General features: G+C 38.3%; 1 protein-coding gene and 2 pseudogenes across 1 annotated transcript; all 3 read left to right on the top strand.

Moving 5' to 3' along the window:
• The first annotated feature begins 717 nt into the window (after positions 1-717).
• LOC107553669 (ryanodine receptor 2-like) lies at positions 718-12,220 on the top strand (annotated as a pseudogene).
• Positions 12,221-12,408: 188 nt separating this feature from the next.
• On the top strand, positions 12,409-15,055 carry LOC107553660 (ryanodine receptor 2-like). Its single transcript, XM_016235950.1, has 8 exons — positions 12,409-12,413; positions 12,460-12,547; positions 12,658-12,744; positions 12,959-13,147; positions 14,031-14,158; positions 14,368-14,434; positions 14,537-14,683; positions 15,050-15,055. The coding sequence occupies exons 1-8, from the start codon at positions 12,409-12,411 to the stop codon at positions 15,053-15,055; spliced, it is 717 nt and encodes a 238-aa protein (XP_016091436.1).
• Positions 15,056-15,096: 41 nt separating this feature from the next.
• LOC107553653 (ryanodine receptor 2-like) lies at positions 15,097-21,542 on the top strand (annotated as a pseudogene).
• The last annotated feature ends 1,316 nt before the right edge of the window (positions 21,543-22,858 follow it).

Genomic DNA, 22,858 nt, shown 5'->3' with positions numbered 1-22,858 from the left:
ACATTAATCGCCTCTGAGCATTACAAGAAACATCCAATGACAATTGGCGAGTGGAATTTGCATGCCAAGCCACTTCCCGTACATGCGGGTATATGAGATGGCGGCGTGCATCCACTCATTCAGCTATTTTCTTCGGCGCTGATCACTTCGTGAGCGCTTTCTCTCTCATCAAGAGAAGTCATCAAGAAACGAAGAAGTCTGTAGGTGATTCTCAGCTGCTTTCCAGTCTAAAAGAGCAATTTTCTACAGCTTGCATGGTCGAGAGCGCTTTCGAAATGTCTTTCCAACTGTGTGCTTCTGGTGCAGTAGTTTCCTTATATCTGATGACGGACACAATCACTGTCTCACGTGTCCGTCACCAATTTTGGTGCACCCAAAGCACCAAAATTGCTTTGGGTGTTTGGCTGTTATTATTTTACTCTGAATATGTATTGTTATTATTTATTGTTCAGTTTGTCCTTATGAAACTTGTGCAACTTGTAACCTTGTTATGGTTCATCTGTCGATCAGCCTTTATCTTTGTTTTGATAGGCAGAGGCTTGGGGGAGTGTCTGGCTGCTTTATCTGCAGCTTTTCCTATGTGTTTCTTGGAGCTGACCGACCTTCATTCCCTCTCCGACACTATGAGTAATGAAGAGAGTGAAGTTAAAGGCAAGAAAAGTTCAATAGAATGCAAAAATGTGAACACACTCACGTTGCCGCATGCTATTTTTCATCATGGATTTTGGTGTGGTCTTTTTAGCTGGAAGATCCTGTAGGCTCCTCCCCAGTTTGCAGGAGGCTTTCTCAGAGGTCGAAGAGCTCACAGAGGCAGGACCAGTGGCCTGTCATGCCCTTTTGACAAAGGTTACTGAGGTGACGCTTCCTCTGCTGTGTAGATATGTCTCTCGATGGGGGGAGGCTGGTAACCAAGCATCCCAGGAGGGCTATTCTTCCGCTGTCACACCCCAGCAAGCAAATGCCCTACTGGGTCACATCCTCTCCATCATCCACGCCCACCTGGGGACTGCAGACAGTGCTTGGATGAAACGTTTTGCAGGTGAGTTGGTCCCTCTAGAGAAGTGAATTACTAGATTATGGAGATTTTAATGTGTCATTGAAGCATCTATTTTAGAAGAAAACCAAAAGAAGTGCTGTACAAACTTTGTGATTGTAACAAATACCAAATTACATTGAAAAGTACAAATATAACCACAAATGCCATAAATAGCAGAGCATTTATTTTAGTATTTGGCCAGCCTCTCATCAGCAAGGCAGAACCACACCTCCTGAAGAGCCATTTCCTACCTTTGATGGAAAAGTTAAGGAAGAGGGCGGAGTCAGTGCTCCTTGAGGAGGAGCATTTGAAGACAGAGTGGCGTGGCGATGTCTCAGAGCAGGAGTTAGACATCCAAGAAAGGTTTACTGTGTTGGTCCAAGATATCTACGTATTTTACCCTTTACTCATTCCATTTATAGACATCCACAGGTGAGAAACAGTGCAGTATTCAACCTGTTTTCAGTTTAAAATTCACCATTGGTTAATCTACTTAATGTTCGTATCATCAGAATGAGTTGGCTGAGAGAGGTGGTCACAGATACAGAGAAGCTTTTCTCCCTTGTAGCTGAAGTCTTAATTTTTTGGCCTAAATCTCATCTGAGCAACTCTGTCATATTTATGATACTTATGATGATTTAATATCCAATATTTACCTTTTAGATGGGTCATTTAATGCAAAACGTAATTTTCATCTATATAAGTAAAGGAGTTTATCTGAAAATATCCTGAAAAATTAGCATCTTTTGAAGCTAAAATATATGAAACCCCCACATAACATGTGAAAGAAAAAATAGATATTGTGGTCACGGATTGGAAATTTGTTCTTACAATTTATTAAATCATAGCCACTTTTTAATAATTAATTCCCTTGTTTTAGTGCAATTGTGGCCACATTGTACTCATGTGTTCCCTTGTTACAAATTAACTAAATTGAAATGAGAAAATAAATTAGTACAACATGGCCGTGATTTAACTAAAACGAGTAAACAAATTAATAGAAGTTTGCCATGAATTAATAAATAGTTTGAATGAATTTGTGGCCACAATATGTATTTTTTCTTGTCACGTGCAGAGATCCAAAATATATTCATTCCAAAATATTAGATTTTCTGCCATTAGAAATCCATCGCACAGCACATGGTCACCCACATTTACATGTCAATGATGCCTATTTGAACACTAAATTCAAATAACGTAATAAGAAAAAAGGATATTATCATTCTTTGTCTGTCTCAGGGAAAAGAAATCAAATGATAAAAAAATGTTACTTTTTTTGAAAGTACACACACAAATTGTGCATGTCCACTTTGTATCATCTATCTCTAAAAATGTACATTATTATTTTTTTTTTATGGTTAATATTTAGTTTTAAGGTTAAAAATTTTAATTTATAGACATACATTTGTACTCTTTGTGCATTCATTACATTTAAAAAAAATGATCTTTTACACACTTGTTTGTTTTTCTTTAGAATTTCAAATGGGAAGAACAGAACTGTGTTGTTCAAAATGAAATCAACAACATGACATTCCTGGTGAACAGCAGCAAAAGCAGGATGGATAAGGTCTCTTCATTTCACTAATACTATATTACTTGTTTTGAACACATTCAGTTTTCCCTTCATTTACGCTGTAATACATTTTGCTTTCTAGTTCCTCTCAATTCTGACCAAGTTTGCTGTGTCCTAATTTTTTTTACACCGTTCTTTAAAAATAAATTAATCTTTGGCCAGTAAACTCAGAGGCCTGCAGGGACTTTAATAAATGCCAAAGTCATTATTCAACCCAAATATGCTGTTCAATAATATTGAATGAAACTAAATTGTATGATTTTCCATTAGGGAGGGGTGTGCAGCCATGAGAGGAGAAAGGTGAAGAGGAAGGGTGATTGTTACTCCACACACACCTTTCTCATTGTGGTGTCACCAAAAAAACTCCTCTCGGTTGCCATGAATGGGTGTTGCCATGGTGATCAGGGCCTGGTCACTCATGCCAAAAGCAGTTTCTCTCAGGTATGTCTGTTCATACTGATCAATAATGACAGTTTTTGCTAAATCAATCCATTCCTCATCTTGAAAATATTGTAATTATTTTTCCTGACACCTGAAACATTCATCTGCTTCTAGAGGGACACAGAGGATGAGGTCAGAGAATACATTCGCAAAAACCTGCAACAGGTGAGCCAGAAGACAACTTGTGAAAGAGCCGATAAAGTCCTGTGAAAATGCTATTTGAGCGTCCTCACCTCACCTCACTTTTCTTTTTTTCTTTTTGCCAGGATCTATGTGAAAACTCAATTGATCCCCTCAGTGTTGAGAGGATCTTAAGCATCGCTCGTGTTCTTTTCCATCTGGATCAGGTTAGACTGGCAATGAATTGCTGCAAATGATAATTGATGGCACATATTGTGTATGTCCATATCTGAATGGATGTGGACTATTAAATAAACATTTTAAGGTCATGCCACTAATACATTCAAACATGAACTAGTGCAGTTTGGTGGAGATTTTGGCCCATTTCTGGTGTTTGTATGGTTCTTTTCTAGTAAATGGTTGACATAAAGTTGTGTTTCTGTCAGGTGGAGCGCCCCCAGAAGACGAAGAGGGCAGTGTGCCATAAGATGTTGTCTAAGCAGAGGAAACGGGCTGTAGTTGCTTTTTAAAGAATGGTTCCTTTGTACAATCTCCCCAAGTTTGCTGCAAAGAGAGTTATGACAAGTCCATTTACTCTCCATATTGCATTATGAATTACCCAAGTTATAAAAGCTGAAGGCAGCAGAAATACTTGAGAATTGCAATGCTGTTGAACTAATTCAGATAAAGAGGACATTCTGTCATCTTCCTTATGTTTCATTTGGCTGAAACCGACATTAATTAGTTTTTAACATGAGATTTGTCTTTTTCTGTAGGCACAGAGCGGTGAACCTTTTCCTGCAGGGTTATGAGAGAGTCTGGCTCAAGACAGAGCATTGCTGCATCACAATGTGCCTACTTATACTACACCCTTAAAGTATGTACTCTTTTGGTGAAGAAAAAGTGCACACTTTTGAGTGTGTAGTAGAAGAGTAGGCAAGCTTTGGGACATACTATCAAGTCACACAACTGCGTCTTTAAAGGACCGTTCTGTCGCATCTGTTACACACACCCTGTCACTGTAAACTGGCCTGTCAATCATCTTGTCACAGTTAACATCACCTCCACATTTCATTGAATTTAACTTCCTACCGTACTGGAGAGAAAAGAAGTAGCCTAGCACGTTGATCTGCCAGTCGCGGGTCTTTCATGCTGAGAACTCTGGTCATATTTTCTGCATAAATGATGCATTTAAAAGTTAACGACCAAATGGATGTTTATAAAAGTTCAAATTGCTGTTGCAGATAAAATATAACTGGTTAAAAAGGCTAAAAGTTGATTATTAGTAACTCAAACCCCTTTTTGTAAACCTCCCTACCTAACCACTGGTCGCGCGCATCCGCCACGTTTGTAGTTTTTCTAACGCGTTTTATTCGTGTTTGTAGTTCTGGATCGAATCCTTCGCCAAAGCGCAATGGATTGTGGGCAGTTGTAGCAATTAGAGTGTGCACGGATCCACACTTCAAAAATCGATCTGAAATTGTACACCATCCGGGGACTTTTGGACATATCGGCCAAGGTATGATGCGCTGCTGGGACTTTCTGAGCAAGTTTGTTCCTTTTTGTGCAAAACATTCAAAATTCAAGCTAATTGAATTCTTAGATCTATTGAAATTGATATTTCTGTTTCATTCAGCTTTCTAAAACTGGTCCGAAATCATGAGGTGAATAAACTATTTTATTCATCTGACAACCCTGTTTTTTAAAATAAATTTTAACACCATATAAATGGATTTATAAAAATGGATATAGAAATATACTCTATATATACTATGTACAAGGTTTTATAATGAAAGTCTCTTATGCTCACCAAGGCTGCATTTATTTAATAAAAAAATGCAGTAAAAACTGTAATTTGCTCAATATTATTACATTTTAAAATAGCTGCTTTCTATTTTAAAATATTTTAAAATGTAATATATTTCTGTGATGGCAAAGCTGAATTTTCAACAGCATTACTGTACTTTTGAATGTCACAAGAAAATTATGCTTCAGAAATTATGCTAATATGCTGATTTGATGTTCAAGAAACGTTTCTTATTTTTATAAAGTTGTGCTGCTTAATATTTTTGTGGAAACTGATACATTTTCTCAGGATTCTTTGATGAATAAACAGTTAAAAAGAGTAGGATTTAATTGAAATATAATTATTTTGTAACATTTTAAGTGTCTTTACTGTTTGTTTTTGATCAGTTTGATGCACCCTTACTCAAAAGTATTAATTTAGAAGAAGCTTCCATAAAATTTTAGGAATAGGGTTCCTCACATGGGGACAATCGTCATGCCCATTCAAAGAAGATTTTTGAGCCAAGTGGATTTTGAATGCAGCTTCCAAAAGAAAAGAAAAAAAGCCGAATAATATATTTTTATATTAGATACGATCACACCGGCGTGATTAGATCGTTCAGTGCGGCACAGCATCAGCTGCTAAATTCAAATCTGCGCTCGCTGGCTGGGCTGAGCCAGAGACAGATACAGCGCTGAGCATTATAACCAATCACACACGATTCTGTTGATCTTATGAATGCAATGACCAATCAGAGGCGTTCAGATGAGTGCAGATGTGCGAACGATGTAAGTAAGAGATTCATTTCACAGTGATTATAATTGGAGTTTTTGTGCTTGAGCTCTGGCTAGACTGAAATTAGTGAATGTTCTTTGATGTAAAAGTTTTTGCCCTCTTTCTGTACAATGAAAGCGTTATAATTAGTAATTTACAAGGTTTTTATTAAATTCACATTAAATAGGCTACAAAGTCAGTCGTATTAAAATATTTTATGGCATGACACCCATATCTGGTACTTTTTGAACAATTTGTTTGAGAAATAAATGTCAGTATAATGCAGTAAAATTTAATCCGATCTCTTATTTACATAATAATACTAAAAGAAAAACAGCAACTAACACAAGAAAAGAGAGAGAGAAAAATAATAATAATAAAAAAGAAAAGGGAAGGGAAGAAAAGAGAGAAAAAAGGACACAGGTCAGTTCAAAACACTACACAGTAAGAGAATTTGAGAGTACTAGTCAAACATTTTCCACTTTCTTCCAATACATAGCTATTAGACGCTTTGCTTGAAGTATAAATGTCAATACGTTTCTGAGTGCTGCTACTGTATACAATATTCTCACGACAAGAACATACCTGGTTATTATGTGTAGTTAGTAGATTACACTATTAGGATCATCGCCTATTATAGATCAACTAACATAATCTATACAGGTGCAAAATGCATTTGCTTACGCATAATTGAGAATGGAGATATTTCATGATATATTTAACATGTTTGGGAATATTTTGAAAAAAATTAATAAAGCATGAGCCTATATCAGTTATGCAGTGCTATCGTGACTTCTGTGTGTCATCATGACAAGCATGACGAGCCCACCCCCCGCTCGTGCCCCCTCAAAATTAATGAGTACGTGCGCCCCCTGCATGGGGACCATCATATTTGAGGGTCCTTGGCATCAAAAAGATTGAAAACCCTCTGGTGTAAGACACAGGTCACCATTCATATCTTTATCCTGATATCTTGAGTCAGCTGGCTATGACTTTTATTATTGTCAGTGCTCAAATGTTATGCTGTTAAGTTGTATGTGATATTTGAACCAGGTGATATTAAGCTGGGCATTGCAATCCTGAATGGAGGAAAGATGTCTGTCCAGCAGGTAAGTTTGAAAAGGTCATGCTGGATTACAGATATGTTTGGACGATAACACAAAACCCCAAAGTTTTGACATTTAACACCAAAACCAACTTTTATATAACATCTTCTTTGTTCATTCTCTCTGTTGTTGAATTCTCTCTAGAAAATGCTGGATTACCTGCGACAGAAGAGAGATGTGGACTTCTTTCACAGTCTGGGCGGCCTAATGCAGTCTTGCAGGTTCAGCTGTTATTTGCTAATGCATTGTGAGACATTTCCCTGACAGAAAGCAGCTGCTCAAACACCTAAAAGTGGAGAAATGCTTTGTTCACTCATTTATTACCCATCACCCTCCTCCTGTGTTCAATTTCAAAGTTACTTAGTATAATCAAGAGAAAAGAACATCGTTTTACATCACTTTTTTTACCTTTCAATCTGTTCCTTTGCTGTAATTGGAAGTGTCTGTTGAGTGTCTATTTTAAAAAGAAGAGGACTGTGTTTTTGATGTTGCTGTTGTAATTCTGTGTGTCACAGCGTGCTGGATTTGAACGCATTTGAGAGGCAGATCAAAGCGGAGAGTTTAGGAGTGGGTGCTGAGGACAATTCAGGTGCATCACTGACATCCACAACAAAGTGCTTCGAAAAATAAATGTGTCTATCAGAAGAGGCAGATATTTTCTTTTTATTGACATTGATTTGCCTGTACTGCATTCTGCTTTCTCCTCTTCTCTCTCTTTCTCAGGCGATAGAGTAATGGCAGATGAACAACTGACCTGTGATCTTTTCCGATTCCTCTAGCTTCTTTGTGAAGGCCATAATACTGGTTAGAACAAACATTGTTTTTTTTGTTGTTGTTGTTTAATAGTGCAAGGTTCTTTTGTACTATGGCTGTCAATTCAACAGGTGAAGTGAAATATGCTTTGTTAAAATACTTTCTCCTATCCAACTTTAACCATACTATAAGTAAGCTATTTGTAGACTGATTCCCCTAAAGAGTGTACACACTGTCATGCTACACAACAATGGTTCAACATATCAGCAGTTGGCTCATGCAATGGCAGTATGGGAATTATACTACCTTCAAAAGTAAGGGATAAAACATTGTGTTTTTTTTTAAACAGAAACAATTTTCTTCAGCACAGATGCATTAAATGGTTCAAAAGTGATAGTTTAGAAATGTACGATGTTACAAAATGTATCTATTTCAAATATTTACAAAAATATTAAGCTGCACAACTCTGTTCAGCACAACATTGATAATGATGTTTCTTGAGCACCAAATCAGAATATTAGAATGATCATGTGACACTGAAGACTGGAATAACAGCTACTGGAAATTTAGTAATATTACATTTAAAATGTTATTAAATTGTAATGATATTTTACAATATTACTGTTTTAATGTATTTTAGCTGTGTATATATTAGTTTACAGATCTGCACACTCTGAATCACAAAGTATTAAGTAAACAGACAAGTAAAAAAGTAAATACATAATTTTTTTTTTAAACCAAGTTCAAGAATTTAAGACCCTTTAAATCAGATTTTTAAGATGAGAAATTCAGTCAAGTATTTTAAAACTTTTGACTGGCAGTGTAAATTTAAATCCATGTGAGACTTCTAACAATATTTGCAAGTGGATTTTAATGTGTTCGGAACTTGACATGTTTGAAATATCACCAATAAGCAAAAGACACCATTGGCAGTATTGGAAGCCCACTGGTGCACTGCAACTGCAGGCTAGCAACCGAAACATGTTTGTTGTTTTGTTTTGTATCGTCAAAAAGGAAATAAATCCACAACATTGTAAAAGGAAAAACAGCCTGTACATTCTCAATGTAAGATTAATGATGGAAAAAAAATCAGATTATTCATTATTGATAAATGTAATCCATCGACAGCCCTATTTTAAACAGCATCAATATTCTGGTCTATTTTTGTAAAAACTGGAGACTGAAATTTCCCCCACAGGCTTCCAGAACTACCTGTGGACTCAAACTGGAAACAACACAACAGTCAACCTTATCATCTCCACTATGGACTGTCTGCTCGGGGTTCCAGGCAAGCCCACTGACTCAACCCCAAACACTAGTTTCTTACATTTTTCATTATGCCTGTGTGTAATATACATGTAAAGGAATGAAAAATGTGTGTTTGCTGCTGTAAGTGGTTTGAGAGTTTCAGCACCGAATGGAGAAGGGCCCAAAACAGTGAGACAGAGCTTGTCGCCAAATAAAATTTCCATAAACCATTCATCGCTAACAGGCCACCTTCATTTTATTTGTCTGATACTGAGAATGATGGATGGCCTCATATCTACAGAAGTCCATCAGCGAAATACCATTTCTACTGGTATTATTCAGGGAAGGATGTGATTGATGAGCGTGGTCAGCACAACTTCTCCAAATCCATCAGCGTGGCCAAGCAAGTGTTCAACACACTCACTGAATACATTCAGGTAAATTCACATAAGCAAATGGGTCAGCAGTGATGGGGCTTGTATGAAAAATCTGTTTTGTCAAAATGTAAAGATACAGAGTAATGTTTTGATAACTGTGTCCTAAGATTCTATGTTATTATCTCCTTTTAATGTTTTGTTTCAAATGAATGCATCTCGGAGGCCTAATGCCACACCTGCTGTGTCTGTCTTCGTTCACACCATAATGTGGTGTTATATGTTGTGAAGCAACTCGTTTAATTAATCTCTTTACCTAACATCAATTAAAACCTTTAATTGTCTAATTTATGGTCCGTGTACAGGTAACCAGCAGTCTTTGGGACGCCGTAGTTGGCTTCCTCCATGTGTTTGCCCATATGCAAATAACGCTTTCTCAGGTTAGCCTATAGATAAATTACTTTAAATCTTATGTGCTAATTTATTCATTGCAAAGAAAAGTGTATGAAACTTAAGGGAATAAATGAAATAAAAGAATGGTGTTTTGTGTCTGCAGGATTCTAGCTAAATAGAGCTTTGATGGACTTACAAAAAGACATGGTGGTAATGTTGCTTTCCATTCTTGAATGTTGGAGAGTCATTAAAAGTCTTCAAATTTTTTATGCTTTTCCGTGCAGTCCTTCTTTTGCTTCTTAGAAATGTGGCATTGTCGATTTTCCAATCAATGTTAGTATACTAATATCAGTATACTGAGTCTGTTTTTACATTGTGTTGGATTGTTTGGTCTTTGTTATTTGTCAAATCTTTACACAAACAAATGTGCGTGTGTTCATACAAACTGTGAACCCGTATTGGCATCCATATGACTGGAAACCCACTTTTGCAGCAACCAAATTTCGAATTCCACTCCAAAAGCTGCAGTTTGAAAGAGTCTAATTGTCCTACAGTCATTTTGAGCACGTCAAGTCACCTTAATTTTTATTGCTCTATATACAATAGAGAATCAGAGCAGCTTCACGGTATTAAACAAGAAAGTAACAAAATCAGTGATGCAAACTTCAAAATGAGGCACATACAAAATTCCATTTCCATTATTCAGCTCCATTCAGTTCAGTGTTGGTTCAGTATCTGTGTAAATTCTATTCATTATGAAACAAGTTAAATTCAGTGATAAGCAGCTTTACTGAAGGCATGCATAAATATTTCTTTGTGTTTCTAGGAAACGTAGTGAATGGGACCATTGGCAAACAGATGGTAGATATGCTAGTAGAATCATCCAGCAATGTGGAGATGATCCTTAAATTCTTTGATATGTTCCTCAAGCTCAAAGACCTCACATCGTCTGAAGCTTTTCGCGAATACCACCCAGACGGCAGAGGACTCGTTACCAAGAAGGACTTCCACCGAGCCATGGAAGGTTTCAAGCACTACTCTCAATCAGAGATTCAAGATTATTTTATTGATGAGATTCATAATTCAAGATGGCACCGCACATGGTCAGTCTGTTGCTCCTTGGTACTTTTACTGTTTTTGTTTGTTTTTCCTGTCTTAAGCAATGTTTATTATCTTTCATTTTCATTTCACTTTCATTATCATTCTTAGAGATTTTAATAAAGCTAATCTCACCCATGAACTGCCTAAATTTAGACAGCACATCACGTGCCCCACTAGAGACAACAATATACTGGACCACTGCTACACTGTTTTAAAGGATGCATACCACTCTGTCCCCCGAGTAGCGCTGGGACTCTCGGATCACTCTTTGGTTCATCTTCTACCAGCCTAAAGGCAGAAACTCAAATATGCTAAGCCTGTAGTAAAAACTGTAAAGACATGGACTGTTGAAGCAGAGCAGGATTTACAGGCCTGCTTCGAATTTACTGATTGGAGTGTTTTTGAGGCTGCAGCTACTGATCTGGATGAGCTTACTGACACCGTGACATCCTACATTAGTTTCTGTGAGGACATGTGTGTACCCACCAGGACTTATTTACATTTAACAACGACAAACTTGTTTTTGCTCAGTACAAAAAAGTTTTGTTCAGTACAAAACTCAAACAGCTTCGCCAGGCCAAAGAGGATGCCTACAGGAGTGGGGACAAAGACTTGTACAAACAGGCCAAATACACACTAAATAGAGAGATAAGAGTGGCAAAGTTAAACTACTCTGGAAAATCTCTTCAGCCTGCCTCGAAGCCTGTGCTGTCCAGCTATCATCCATCTTCAGATTGATCTTCAACAGATCACTGGAGCTGTGTGAAGTCCCCTCCTGCTTCAAACGCTCCTCCATCATCCCTGTACCCAAGAAACCAAAACTCACATGACTACAGACCTGTTGCTTTAACATCTGTGGTGATGAAGTCATTTGAGAGACTGGAGTTGGCCCACCTGAAGGACATTACTGGACCCTTGCTGGACATTTGTGTCCACTTTGAACATTTTTGTCCAATAAATTGACATAAGTGGACATAATGTTGTGCATTTGTGTCCAACCAGTCTGCATTTTTGTCCCCTTAGTCTCTGTCCATTTATGTCCATTAACTGTATGTCTTTTTTGTTAACATTACAAACAGGTGGAAATCTGTGATGAGGATTTTCATGAGGTGCAAGAGGAGGAGGATTCAGAGACTAAGAAAGCTTTGTAAGTGCTCCAGACTGGGGAGAGATAAAACTTTGAAAACAGAAAATACTGCTGTTTTAACAGGGAATACCGCTGATTTGTAGCTTTTAAGTGTTTCATTACTCTCCCCCATGGGAATCTCAGGGAACATATGAAGAGATCTTTGAATTTTCTCGATTGTACCCTTGAGTACAAAGGATGTTCAGGGCCTGAACAATTAAAAGGATGTGAAAATAAAATTGAAAAGCTGGAAATTAGTGTTACTCCCACAGAAAATGCACAAATACTTCACATTTTATAAAAATTCAATTCGTTTTGACATGAAGGCTTGTTCGGTGGTATGAATCAGAAACACGCAGTGACCAGTGTCTGATTTCCTAGTCTCATGAGCCGGTTTGAATCGGTCTAAAACACTATCTGTTCAAAGTTTTAGGGTCAGTAAAATTGATTTTTTAAAACAAAATTAATACTTTTATTCCGCAAGGATGCATTACATTGATTAAGTGACAGTAAAGACATTTACCATGTTACAAAATATTTATATTTTAAAAAATGCCTAAAATATTGCATTTAAATTATGCAGTGAAGAGGATAAACATAAACGGGGAAAACCTAAATGGAGACTTAGAAAGCTCAGCTCTTCAAAACCAGATGAAACTGAAATCCAGGATTCAGCTGTTTGGAAAATGATCTGCTCTCAGAAGACCAAACTGCTGGTATGTTTCTCTCTCTGTCTCTGTTGTTTTCCAGCTGCACAATACAAGCATACTGTACTAACAGATGTTTAACCATGTGATCTGATGACTGGCAAGTATTTTCTCTTCAGAACTCTTTTGTGAGAAATTTCTACAACATGAGATTGTTGGCTCTGTTCCTTACCCTTGCCATCAATTTTATTCTTCTGTTCTACAAGGTGAGTATTGATTTCCCTGCTAAAACATCAGCTTTAATGTTGCTGGTCAGGCTGGTCTGTTTTAATGTGTTTAGGCCACTTGGTTTGAGAAACCAGCTAAAATAACTCACTACCAGCTTGTCCAGGTTGGGAGTTCAGTTGCAGTCAACCACACAGGGTTTTGCTGTTCAAACCTAGATTTCACCAAAAACATCTATATAATTATTTTATTTAGGTTTCATCGACCATTGATGATGACGAAGAAGTGGAGATCACTGTTTGTGACGACAGCACCAAAGGTTCACAGGAAGTTTATTTTGAACTAGAAGAGAACAGTGGCTACATGAAAATGATTCTTCACAGCCTGGCTGTCCTGCACACACTCATCTCACTCGGCTGTATCATCGGCTACTACTGTCTGAAGGTTATACACACCTCACACACACACACCTCACGCAACACAACAGGCACCTAAGTTTTGTGCAAGTACCCACTATATTTCTTATGGTGAAACTAAAAACATGTCTTTGATAGACTAAATAATGCCTTCACCTTTCTGGCTTTTGTTAAACCTCTCAGACATACAGTAGGGTCCACAAGTCTGAAACCAGTAGAGGAATACTTCTATTTTTCACTTTATTTTTAACTTGAACTGCATAAATCAGATCATGTTTTCCAACATTATTTGAGATTATCCAAAGAGCATCTCTGGAACATCTGTCCATCTCTACAAAGAGTCACTTGATCAGTGTCACAAATTTACTTATAAGTGACCTAGAAATAGTGTGGAATCAGAAGTATTTTTATTCATTTTAGGTCATAGGTCACATTCTTCCTTAGTTTTTATTTTTTCCAATTCAAAATATTGTTTGTTTACAGCTTTACATCTAACTAACTTTATCATCATCTGACCCTGAGAGTGTTGCTATGCAGTTGCTAGGGTGTTCTGATTGGTTGCTGCTGGTGGTTATTTACTGGCTCACCCCCAAGTGTCTATGACATTTAGTCTCAGGTCTCTCTTTCAGTGTCAGTCTGCGGGATGCTTCCTATTTATCATCCTCCAGGTGGAAAGTATAGATCCAGTGTCTATAAGTAACAGCAGACTTCTCCACAATAGGACACATGCTTTGAGATATCATTCATAACTGTAGCATGTACGGTGTGGGAGGAATTACGTGCTGAATTTAATACTTGGGTTAGTTTAATACTAACTAATAATGATCTACTTCCTGGATGTGGTACAGTAAGCTGTGTGATTTGAGCTGCAGGTTCAAACTGTTTTTCTGTGATGGCTTTCCGTGCTGCAGGTGATGACGAAATATAGAGAGCTGTATGGATCGGCATGCGTCAGTGAGCTGCTGGGTTTGGATAAAGCCGCACTGGACTTCAGCTCAGAGGCTCAGGAGAGCAAGAGACCCGTACAAAAGGTTGCCCTGTGAGTTACGACCCTGTGACCCTGTCTTGACTATTTACCATATTTATTTCACCAACCAAACCAGTTTCTATTCAGCAAAACAGCCCAATCATTTAATCTGCAGAGACTGACAATGAAAAAACGATTTCTGTGTTTGCCAGATGATGGCGTCAGTATTCAATATGGTAGGCTTTAAATAAATCAAATAAATCATTCTCATGTTTTCACAGCTTTAGATTAAACACCGTTGATGTGAAGTACCAGATATGGAAGCTGGGAGTGGTTTTCACCGACAATGTAAGATCCCCTGACTCTTTAAATACTGAACATATAATACCTGAAGAAATTGACCATCAGTGAGTCAAATCTGAAATTAAATTGTGTTTTCCTTTCTCTCAGTCCTTCCTTTACCTGACATGGTGTATGTTTGTGTCAGTCCTGGGTCATTATAACAATGTCTTCTTCGTTGCCCACCTGCTAGACATCGCCATGGGCTTCAAAACACTGCGCACCATACTGTCATCTGTTACACATAATGGCAAACAGGTACTACATTTGATGTGTGTTTGTGTGTATATAAAGTCGCCCCAAAATGTATTTAGACGCTCAAGTCACACTTCAAAAATATGAATGTCATTATACTGTCATTATAATGTTATTATAACAAAAATATGCTAGCACTAACTGGTCAGGTTTTATTTATGTATGTTATATGTATATGTATATTTTTATATTTATATACTACTATTCAACTGTTTTCTATTTTAATTTATTTCAAGATGTAATTTATTCCTGTCATGGCAAAGTTGAATTTTCAGCAGGCATTACTCCAGTCTTCAGTGCCACTTGATGCTACAAAAATCATTCTCATGTGCTGATTTGATGCTCAAGAACATTTCTTATTGTTATCAGTATTGAGAAAGTTGATTATTAATCATTTTGTGAAAAAGCCTGTACTCATGATCTGTGAAGATGATGTAAGCAAAGTCTTCAGGAGACAGAAGATAAGGAAAGCCAAAGGCCCAGATGGTATCTCTTCAGCCTGCCTCGAAGCCTGTGCTGTCCAGCTATCATCCATCTTCAGATTGATCTTCAACAGATCACTGGAGCTGTGTGAAGTCCCCTCCTGCTTCAAACGCTCCTCCATCATCCCTGTACCCAAGAAACCAAAACTCACATGACTACAGACCTGTTGCTTTAACATCTGTGGTGATGAAGTCATTTGAGAGACTGGAGTTGGCCCACCTGAAGGACATTACTGGACCCTTGCTGGACATTTGTGTCCACTTTGAACATTTTTGTCCAATAAATTGACATAAGTGGACATAATGTTGTGCATTTGTGTCCAACCAGTCTGCATTTTTGTCCCCTTAGTCTCTGTCCATTTATGTCCATTAACTGTATGTCTTTTTTGTTAACATTACAAACAGGTGGAAATCTGTGATGAGGATTTTCATGAGGTGCAAGAGGAGGAGGATTCAGAGACTAAGAAAGCTTTGTAAGTGCTCCAGACTGGGGAGAGATAAAACTTTGAAAACAGAAAATACTGCTGTTTTAACAGGGAATACCGCTGATTTGTAGCTTTTAAGTGTTTCATTACTCTCCCCCATGGGAATCTCAGGGAACATATGAAGAGATCTTTGAATTTTCTCGATTGTACCCTTGAGTACAAAGGATGTTCAGGGCCTGAACAATTAAAAGGATGTGAAAATAAAATTGAAAAGCTGGAAATTAGTGTTACTCCCACAGAAAATGCACAAATACTTCACATTTTATAAAAATTCAATTCGTTTTGACATGAAGGCTTGTTCGATGGTATGAATCAGAAACACGCAGTGACCAGTGTCTGATTTCCTAGTCTCATGAGCCGGTTTGAATCGGTCTAAAACACTATCTGTTCAAAGTTTTAGGGTCAGTAAAATTGATTTTTTAAAACAAAATTAATACTTTTATTCCGCAAGGATGCATTACATTGATTAAGTGACAGTAAAGACATTTACCATGTTACAAAATATTTATATTTTAAAAAATGCCTAAAATATTGCATTTAAATTATGCAGTGAAGAGGATAAACATAAACGGGGAAAACCTAAATGGAGACTTAGAAAGCTCAGCTCTTCAAAACCAGATGAAACTGAAATCCAGGATTCAGCTGTTTGGAAAATGATCTGCTCTCAGAAGACCAAACTGCTGGTATGTTTCTCTCTCTGTCTCTGTTGTTTTCCAGCTGCACAATACAAGCATACTGTACTAACAGATGTTTAACCATGTGATCTGATGACTGGCAAGTATTTTCTCTTCAGAACTCTTTTGTGAGAAATTTCTACAACATGAGATTGTTGGCTCTGTTCCTTACCCTTGCCATCAATTTTATTCTTCTGTTCTACAAGGTGAGTATTGATTTCCCTGCTAAAACATCAGCTTTAATGTTGCTGGTCAGGCTGGTCTGTTTTAATGTGTTTAGGCCACTTGGTTTGAGAAACCAGCTAAAATAACTCACTACCAGCTTGTCCAGGTTGGGAGTTCAGTTGCAGTCAACCACACAGGGTTTTGCTGTTCAAACCTAGATTTCACCAAAAACATCTATATAATTATTTTATTTAGGTTTCATCGACCATTGATGATGACGAAGAAGTGGAGATCACTGTTTGTGACGACAGCACCAAAGGTTCACAGGAAGTTTATTTTGAACTAGAAGAGAACAGTGGCTACATGAAAATGATTCTTCACAGCCTGGCTGTCCTGCACACACTCATCTCACTCGGCTGTATCATCGGCTACTACTGTCTGAAGGTCATACACACCTCTCTCTTACACATACACACACCACACGCAACACAACAGGCACTTTAGTTTTGTACCTGTGCAAATAACCCACTATATATTTCTTGTGAGGAAACTAAACATATATCTTTGATAGACTAAATAATGCCTTCACCTTTCTGGCTTTTGTTAAACCTCTCAGACATACAGTAGGGTCCACAAGTCTGAAACCAGTAGAGGAATACTTCTATTTTTCACTTTATTTTTAACTTGAACTGCATAAATCAGATCATGTTTTCCAACATTATTTGAGATTATCCAAAGAGCATCTCTGGAACATCTGTCCATCTCTACAAAGAGTCACTTGATCAGTGTCACAAATTTACTTATAAGTGACCTAGAAATAGTGTGGAATCAGAAGTATTTTTATTCATTTTAGGTCATAGGTCACATTCTTCCTTAGTTTTTATTTTTTCCAATTCAAAATATTGTTTGTTTACAGCTTTACATCTAACTAACTTTATCATCATCTGACCCTGAGAGTGTTGCTATGCAGTTGCTAGGGTGTTCTGATTGGTTGCTGCTGGTGGTTATTTACTGGCTCACCCCCAAGTGTCTATGACATTTAGTCTCAGGTCTCTCTTTCAGTGTCAGTCTGCGGGATGCTTCCTATTTATCATCCTCCAGGTGGAAAGTATAGATCCAGTGTCTATAAGTAACAGCAGACTTCTCCACAATAGGACACATGCTTTGAGATATCATTCATAACTGTAGCATGTACGGTGTGGGAGGAATTACGTGCTGAATTTAATACTTGGGTTAGTTTAATACTAACTAATAATGATCTACTTCCTGGATGTGGTACAGTAAGCTGTGTGATTTGAGCTGCAGGTTCAAACTGTTTTTCTGTGATGGCTTTCCGTGCTGCAGGTGATGACGAAATATAGAGAGCTGTATGGATCGGCATGCGTCAGTGAGCTGCTGGGTTTGGATAAAGCCGCACTGGACTTCAGCTCAGAGGCTCAGGAGAGCAAGAGACCCGTACAAAAGGTTGCCCTGTGAGTTACGACCCTGTGACCCTGTCTTGACTATTTACCATATTTATTTCACCAACCAAACCAGTTTCTATTCAGCAAAACAGCCCAATCATTTAATCTGCAGAGACTGACAATGAAAAAACGATTTCTGTGTTTGCCAGATGATGGCGTCAGTATTCAATATGGTAGGCTTTAAATAAATCAAATAAATCATTCTCATGTTTTCACAGCTTTAGATTAAACACCGTTGATGTGAAGTACCAGATATGGAAGCTGGGAGTGGTTTTCACCGACAATGTAAGATCCCCTGACTCTTTAAATACTGAACATATAATACCTGAAGAAATTGACCATCAGTGAGTCAAATCTGAAATTAAATTGTGTTTTCCTTTCTCTCAGTCCTTCCTTTACCTGACATGGTGTATGTTTGTGTCAGTCCTGGGTCATTATAACAATGTCTTCTTCGTTGCCCACCTGCTAGACATCGCCATGGGCTTCAAAACACTGCGCACCATACTGTCATCTGTTACACATAATGGCAAACAGGTACTACATTTGATGTGTGTTTGTGTGTATATAAAGTCGCCCCAAAATGTATTTAGACGCTCAAGTCACACTTCAAAAATATGAATGTCATTATACTGTCATTATAATGTTATTATAACAAAAATATGCTAGCACTAACTGGTCAGGTTTTATTTATGTATGTTATATGTATATGTATATTTTTATATTTATATACTACTATTCAACTGTTTTCTATTTTAATTTATTTCAAGATGTAATTTATTCCTGTCATGGCAAAGTTGAATTTTCAGCAGGCATTACTCCAGTCTTCAGTGCCACTTGATGCTACAAAAATCATTCTCATGTGCTGATTTGATGCTCAAGAACATTTCTTATTGTTATCAGTATTGAGAAAGTTGATTATTAATCATTTTGTGAAAACTATGATAGATTTTTTTCAGGATTGCTGCAATTTAATGCCGTTGTTAATAAAACTATTGTGTGACACTGTCCAGATGTTTGGGTTACTGTATAAGTGAGAAGGTGTGATGCAGGTGTGATGCTGTTGTCTGTGTTTCAGCTGGTTTTGACAGTGGGATTGTTGGCCGTGGTTGTGTATCTTTACACTGTGGTTGCCTTTAACTTCTTCCGCAAATTTTACAACAAAAGCGAAGACGGCGAACCAGTGGACATGAAATGTGATGATATGCTCACAGTGAGAATCCCTCTTTTATATTTTACCATTAACTTAAACTAATGTTCAAAAGTTTGAGGTTTATTTTTTTTTAAAGTCCTTATGTTCACCAAGGCTGCATCTATTTGATCAAAAATACAGAAAAACAGTAATATTGTAAAATATTATTACAATTTAAAAGGTAATTTATTTCTGTGATGGCAAAGCTGAATTTTCAGCATCAATTTCTTCAGTCTTCAGTGTCACTTGATCCTTCAGAAATCATTCTAACATGTTGATTTGGTGCTCAAGAAACATTTCTTATTATTATGAATGTTTGAAAACAAGTGTACTGCTTAATATTTTTTTGTGGAAACTGGTACATTTTTTTATGATTCTTTGATGAACAGAAGGTTCAAATGAACATAATTTATTTGAAATAGAAATCTTCTGTAACATTATAAATTACTTTGCTGTCACTTTTGATAAATTTAATGCATTCTTGCTGAAAGAAAGTATTTATTTCCTTTTTAAAAATTAGCAACCTGTAAGGGGTGTTGAAGCTAATTTCTCATGCAAAAATGTTAACCAATCATAACAGAATCAATATAGAGTCATTAAAGGTGCAGTTGCAAAAACAGCTTGTTTAAAGAGAGGTAGTGGAAAATGGTTGTATAAAACAAAATGATGACTGTTTCAGTGCAGGACTAAAGCAAAAAAAAAAATTGTGAATAATTCTGTAAATATTAATATTCATGTGTGCATAGTGTTACATGTTCCACATGTACAGTGGGGCAAAAAAGTATTTAGTCAGCCACCAATTGTGCAAGTTCTCCCACTTAAAAAGATGAGTGCGAGCTGGAGGAGGGATTGGAGATGAAATCGAAGACCAGTTTGAGTTCTAACGTATCATCTTTGACATCACTTTATTCTTCTTCGTCATTGTCATCCTTCTCGCTATCATTCAGGGTAAGAGACAGAGTAATTGTGAGTTTCCGTTTACTTAAATTGCATATAGCACTTTAAATGAATATGTACACCAAATTTCAATATGGACAATGAGCCGAAGTGTTCAATTTTAATTATTTAGTTTGTCCTCTAACTCAAGTCATGCTGAGCAGCACTGAAGAGCTTCATTATAAGATCATGCTCTCACATGCTGAGAGGGGTTTATGGGAAGAGATCTGAGGACTGTATGATGCTAAAAGAGTGTCGCATGATTCAAATGTTTGGCATAAACTAAATTGTGTTTGTGACTGGTGAATTGCTCTGTTGTCTTCGTATGAAAGGTCTGATCATTGATGCATTTGGCGAGTTGAGAGACCAGCAGGAGCAGGTTAAAGAGGACATGGAGGTGAGTTTTCACATTCAAATTCAGATTTGCCTTTTTTAACACCAAGCTACATCGTGAATCCATTCAGATTTATGATGTCTGTCATCTTGTGTTCCAATTAACACACTAAATTAATTTATCGAAAATTAAACATTTCTTTAATTATAAATCAGAGCCACACTGCACTTGTAAATTAATATTTTATTTATCTGAGTAAATACATCATTAATCTATGTCAGCCGCTCTTCGGTGTAGCTATAGGTTTTATGCTAATTGATCATGTATAATTAAATAGTGAATGTGGTGTCTGATTTTTTCCTTCAGACTAAGTGTTTTATCTGTGGCATTGGGAGCGAGTACTTTGACTCATGGGGCTTTGTTTGACTGTTTAAGAGCGTGACACAGTCCATCTTCTGGAAATCCTGTAGAATCCAACCAATCAGATGATGACTTTGAAACTCGCATTTTGTGTTTGTGGGAGTGAAGTCTAAAACTGAGATTAACAGAAAGTGTGTCATGTTACAAAAACAATACTGTGATGCCACGATGGTAATGAAATATACAGTATCATGATAATGCACGATTGATGATATTCATATCCTTTTAATTTTTCAGGATACCACTGTATTACTGTAGTACAGTATCCCCCAAAAAACATGATAATGCTGTTAATTACTGTACATGTCAGTCCTACAGTTAAAAAAACAATGCCGACAAAGTTTAGCTCAGGTAAAATGGGAGACTTGTACGTTTTTGTTTTGCTGAAAATAAATTACATTTGTTTTGTTTGCCATTTAGGTTCTTTCTGATGTATCTCATCAATAAGGATGTCACAGAACATACCAGACAGGTACAGCTTGCCATGAATCTTTGAAAAGAGAAATTTGGACTGTTTCTGAGTGAAAGATATGTTCTTAATAATCTATTAAAATGTGAAACCACTGACAAATGATACTTGAGATATATTAAATTGAATTGCACTCTTTCACACAACAGGAATCATACGTGTGGAAGATGTTCCAGGAACGCTGCTGGGAGTTCTTTCCTGTTGGAGACTGTTTCCGTAAACAGTATGAGGATCAACTCAGCTGAAGAGTTCCAGTTCCCTTTCAGTCGGTCACTCTCGACGTCACTTCGGATGACCGACGAATTGGGATCTCGCTTAGAGAGACCAATCTACTTCAAGTGTAAACTAAACGAGCCAATGCACATTGGCATGCGATTATTGCATCCAGCTGCTGCTGATCACAGCGTGAGTATAAGTAGGCAGCAGATGCAGCGCATATTCAGCTTTTCGTTTCGGAGCCGAGTGGTTCTATCGTTCTGCTCCTGACCTTCTGCTAGAGTAAAGCTACAGTCAAGCACGCTCTTCGTGGGCTCTCGTGCTGGTGGACGGCGCTTCAGCGGCGGTGGTTTTCCTGTGTCGAGTGGGTTGCACTCAACAGGCTGCACTACCCCTGTGTGTGTTGCAGACAGCCATCTCCCCTGTGTGCTTCAGCACACTAAAAGAGCAAATTCCATCTAAAAGAGCTTCACGGGTGGAACGTCTTTTTAAAGATGTCGTACCACCCGTGTGTTTCTGGGTGCGGTCCTTACCTGGTGCCGGGTGATGGTCACGATCGCTGCCTCTGGTGTCTGGGCATGAAGCACGCTGAGGTGGCTTTCGTGGATGAGTCATGCTCCCATGGCGGGGGTATGACCATCTCGGAGTTGCGGACCGGACTCCGTTACCTCGCCCCCACTCCTGCGCAGCATCCGCAGCAGCCTCCAGCAAAACTGCGCCGAGGAGCCGGCCGCAGGACAGCCGCCCTGCCCGTCCAGGCCCCTGCCAGACCTGGTGGTAAGCGAAAGAGCAAGAGGCCCTGAGACGGGCGATCCAGAGATGGAGGGTACCCCTCCTCCCCCGGAGGAGGGCCGGGTGGAGAATCTTTTGTTTCCTTTTTTTACCTTGCGGTCAGTGGTACCCAAATACTCGACAGAAGAGCAATTTCTTCTACCTCTAGGTCTCCTGAGGGGACGGGGGGTTGTGAACGATCCAGAGCCGTATCACACTCACCCTCCTCTCTTGCCAGTGAGCAGCAGTGGGCGGATCGGGAGGATGAACCAACGGACTACCCATGCACCCTCTGCTCAAACGCAGGTCAGTGTTACACACACCCAGACCCCGCCTGCGTTCTTCCCCGCTGCCCCACTGCGGGTACGTCTGTAGTTCCGTTGATGCCACTTACGCGGTGTCTGGGAGCCTGTCTAGAGCTACCCAGCCCGTCTCGATGGCTCCTTTGAACCGTCAGGCTCGGCTATGCGATTCAGTTCGCCCGGCGCCCTCCCAAGTTCAGGGGCGTCCACTTTATGTTAGTGAAAGCAGCAGATGCCCCTGTCTTGCGTGCAGAGATCGCAGTCCTACTGGC

This window comes from Sinocyclocheilus grahami, unplaced genomic scaffold, assembly GCF_001515645.1.
Source record: "Sinocyclocheilus grahami isolate Dianchi unplaced genomic scaffold, SAMN03320097.WGS_v1.1 scaffold18.1, whole genome shotgun sequence".
Taxonomy (NCBI): domain Eukaryota; kingdom Metazoa; phylum Chordata; class Actinopteri; order Cypriniformes; family Cyprinidae; genus Sinocyclocheilus; species Sinocyclocheilus grahami.
Note: the sequence above shows the minus strand (reverse complement) of the source record. Positions and strands in the feature narration are given on the sequence as shown.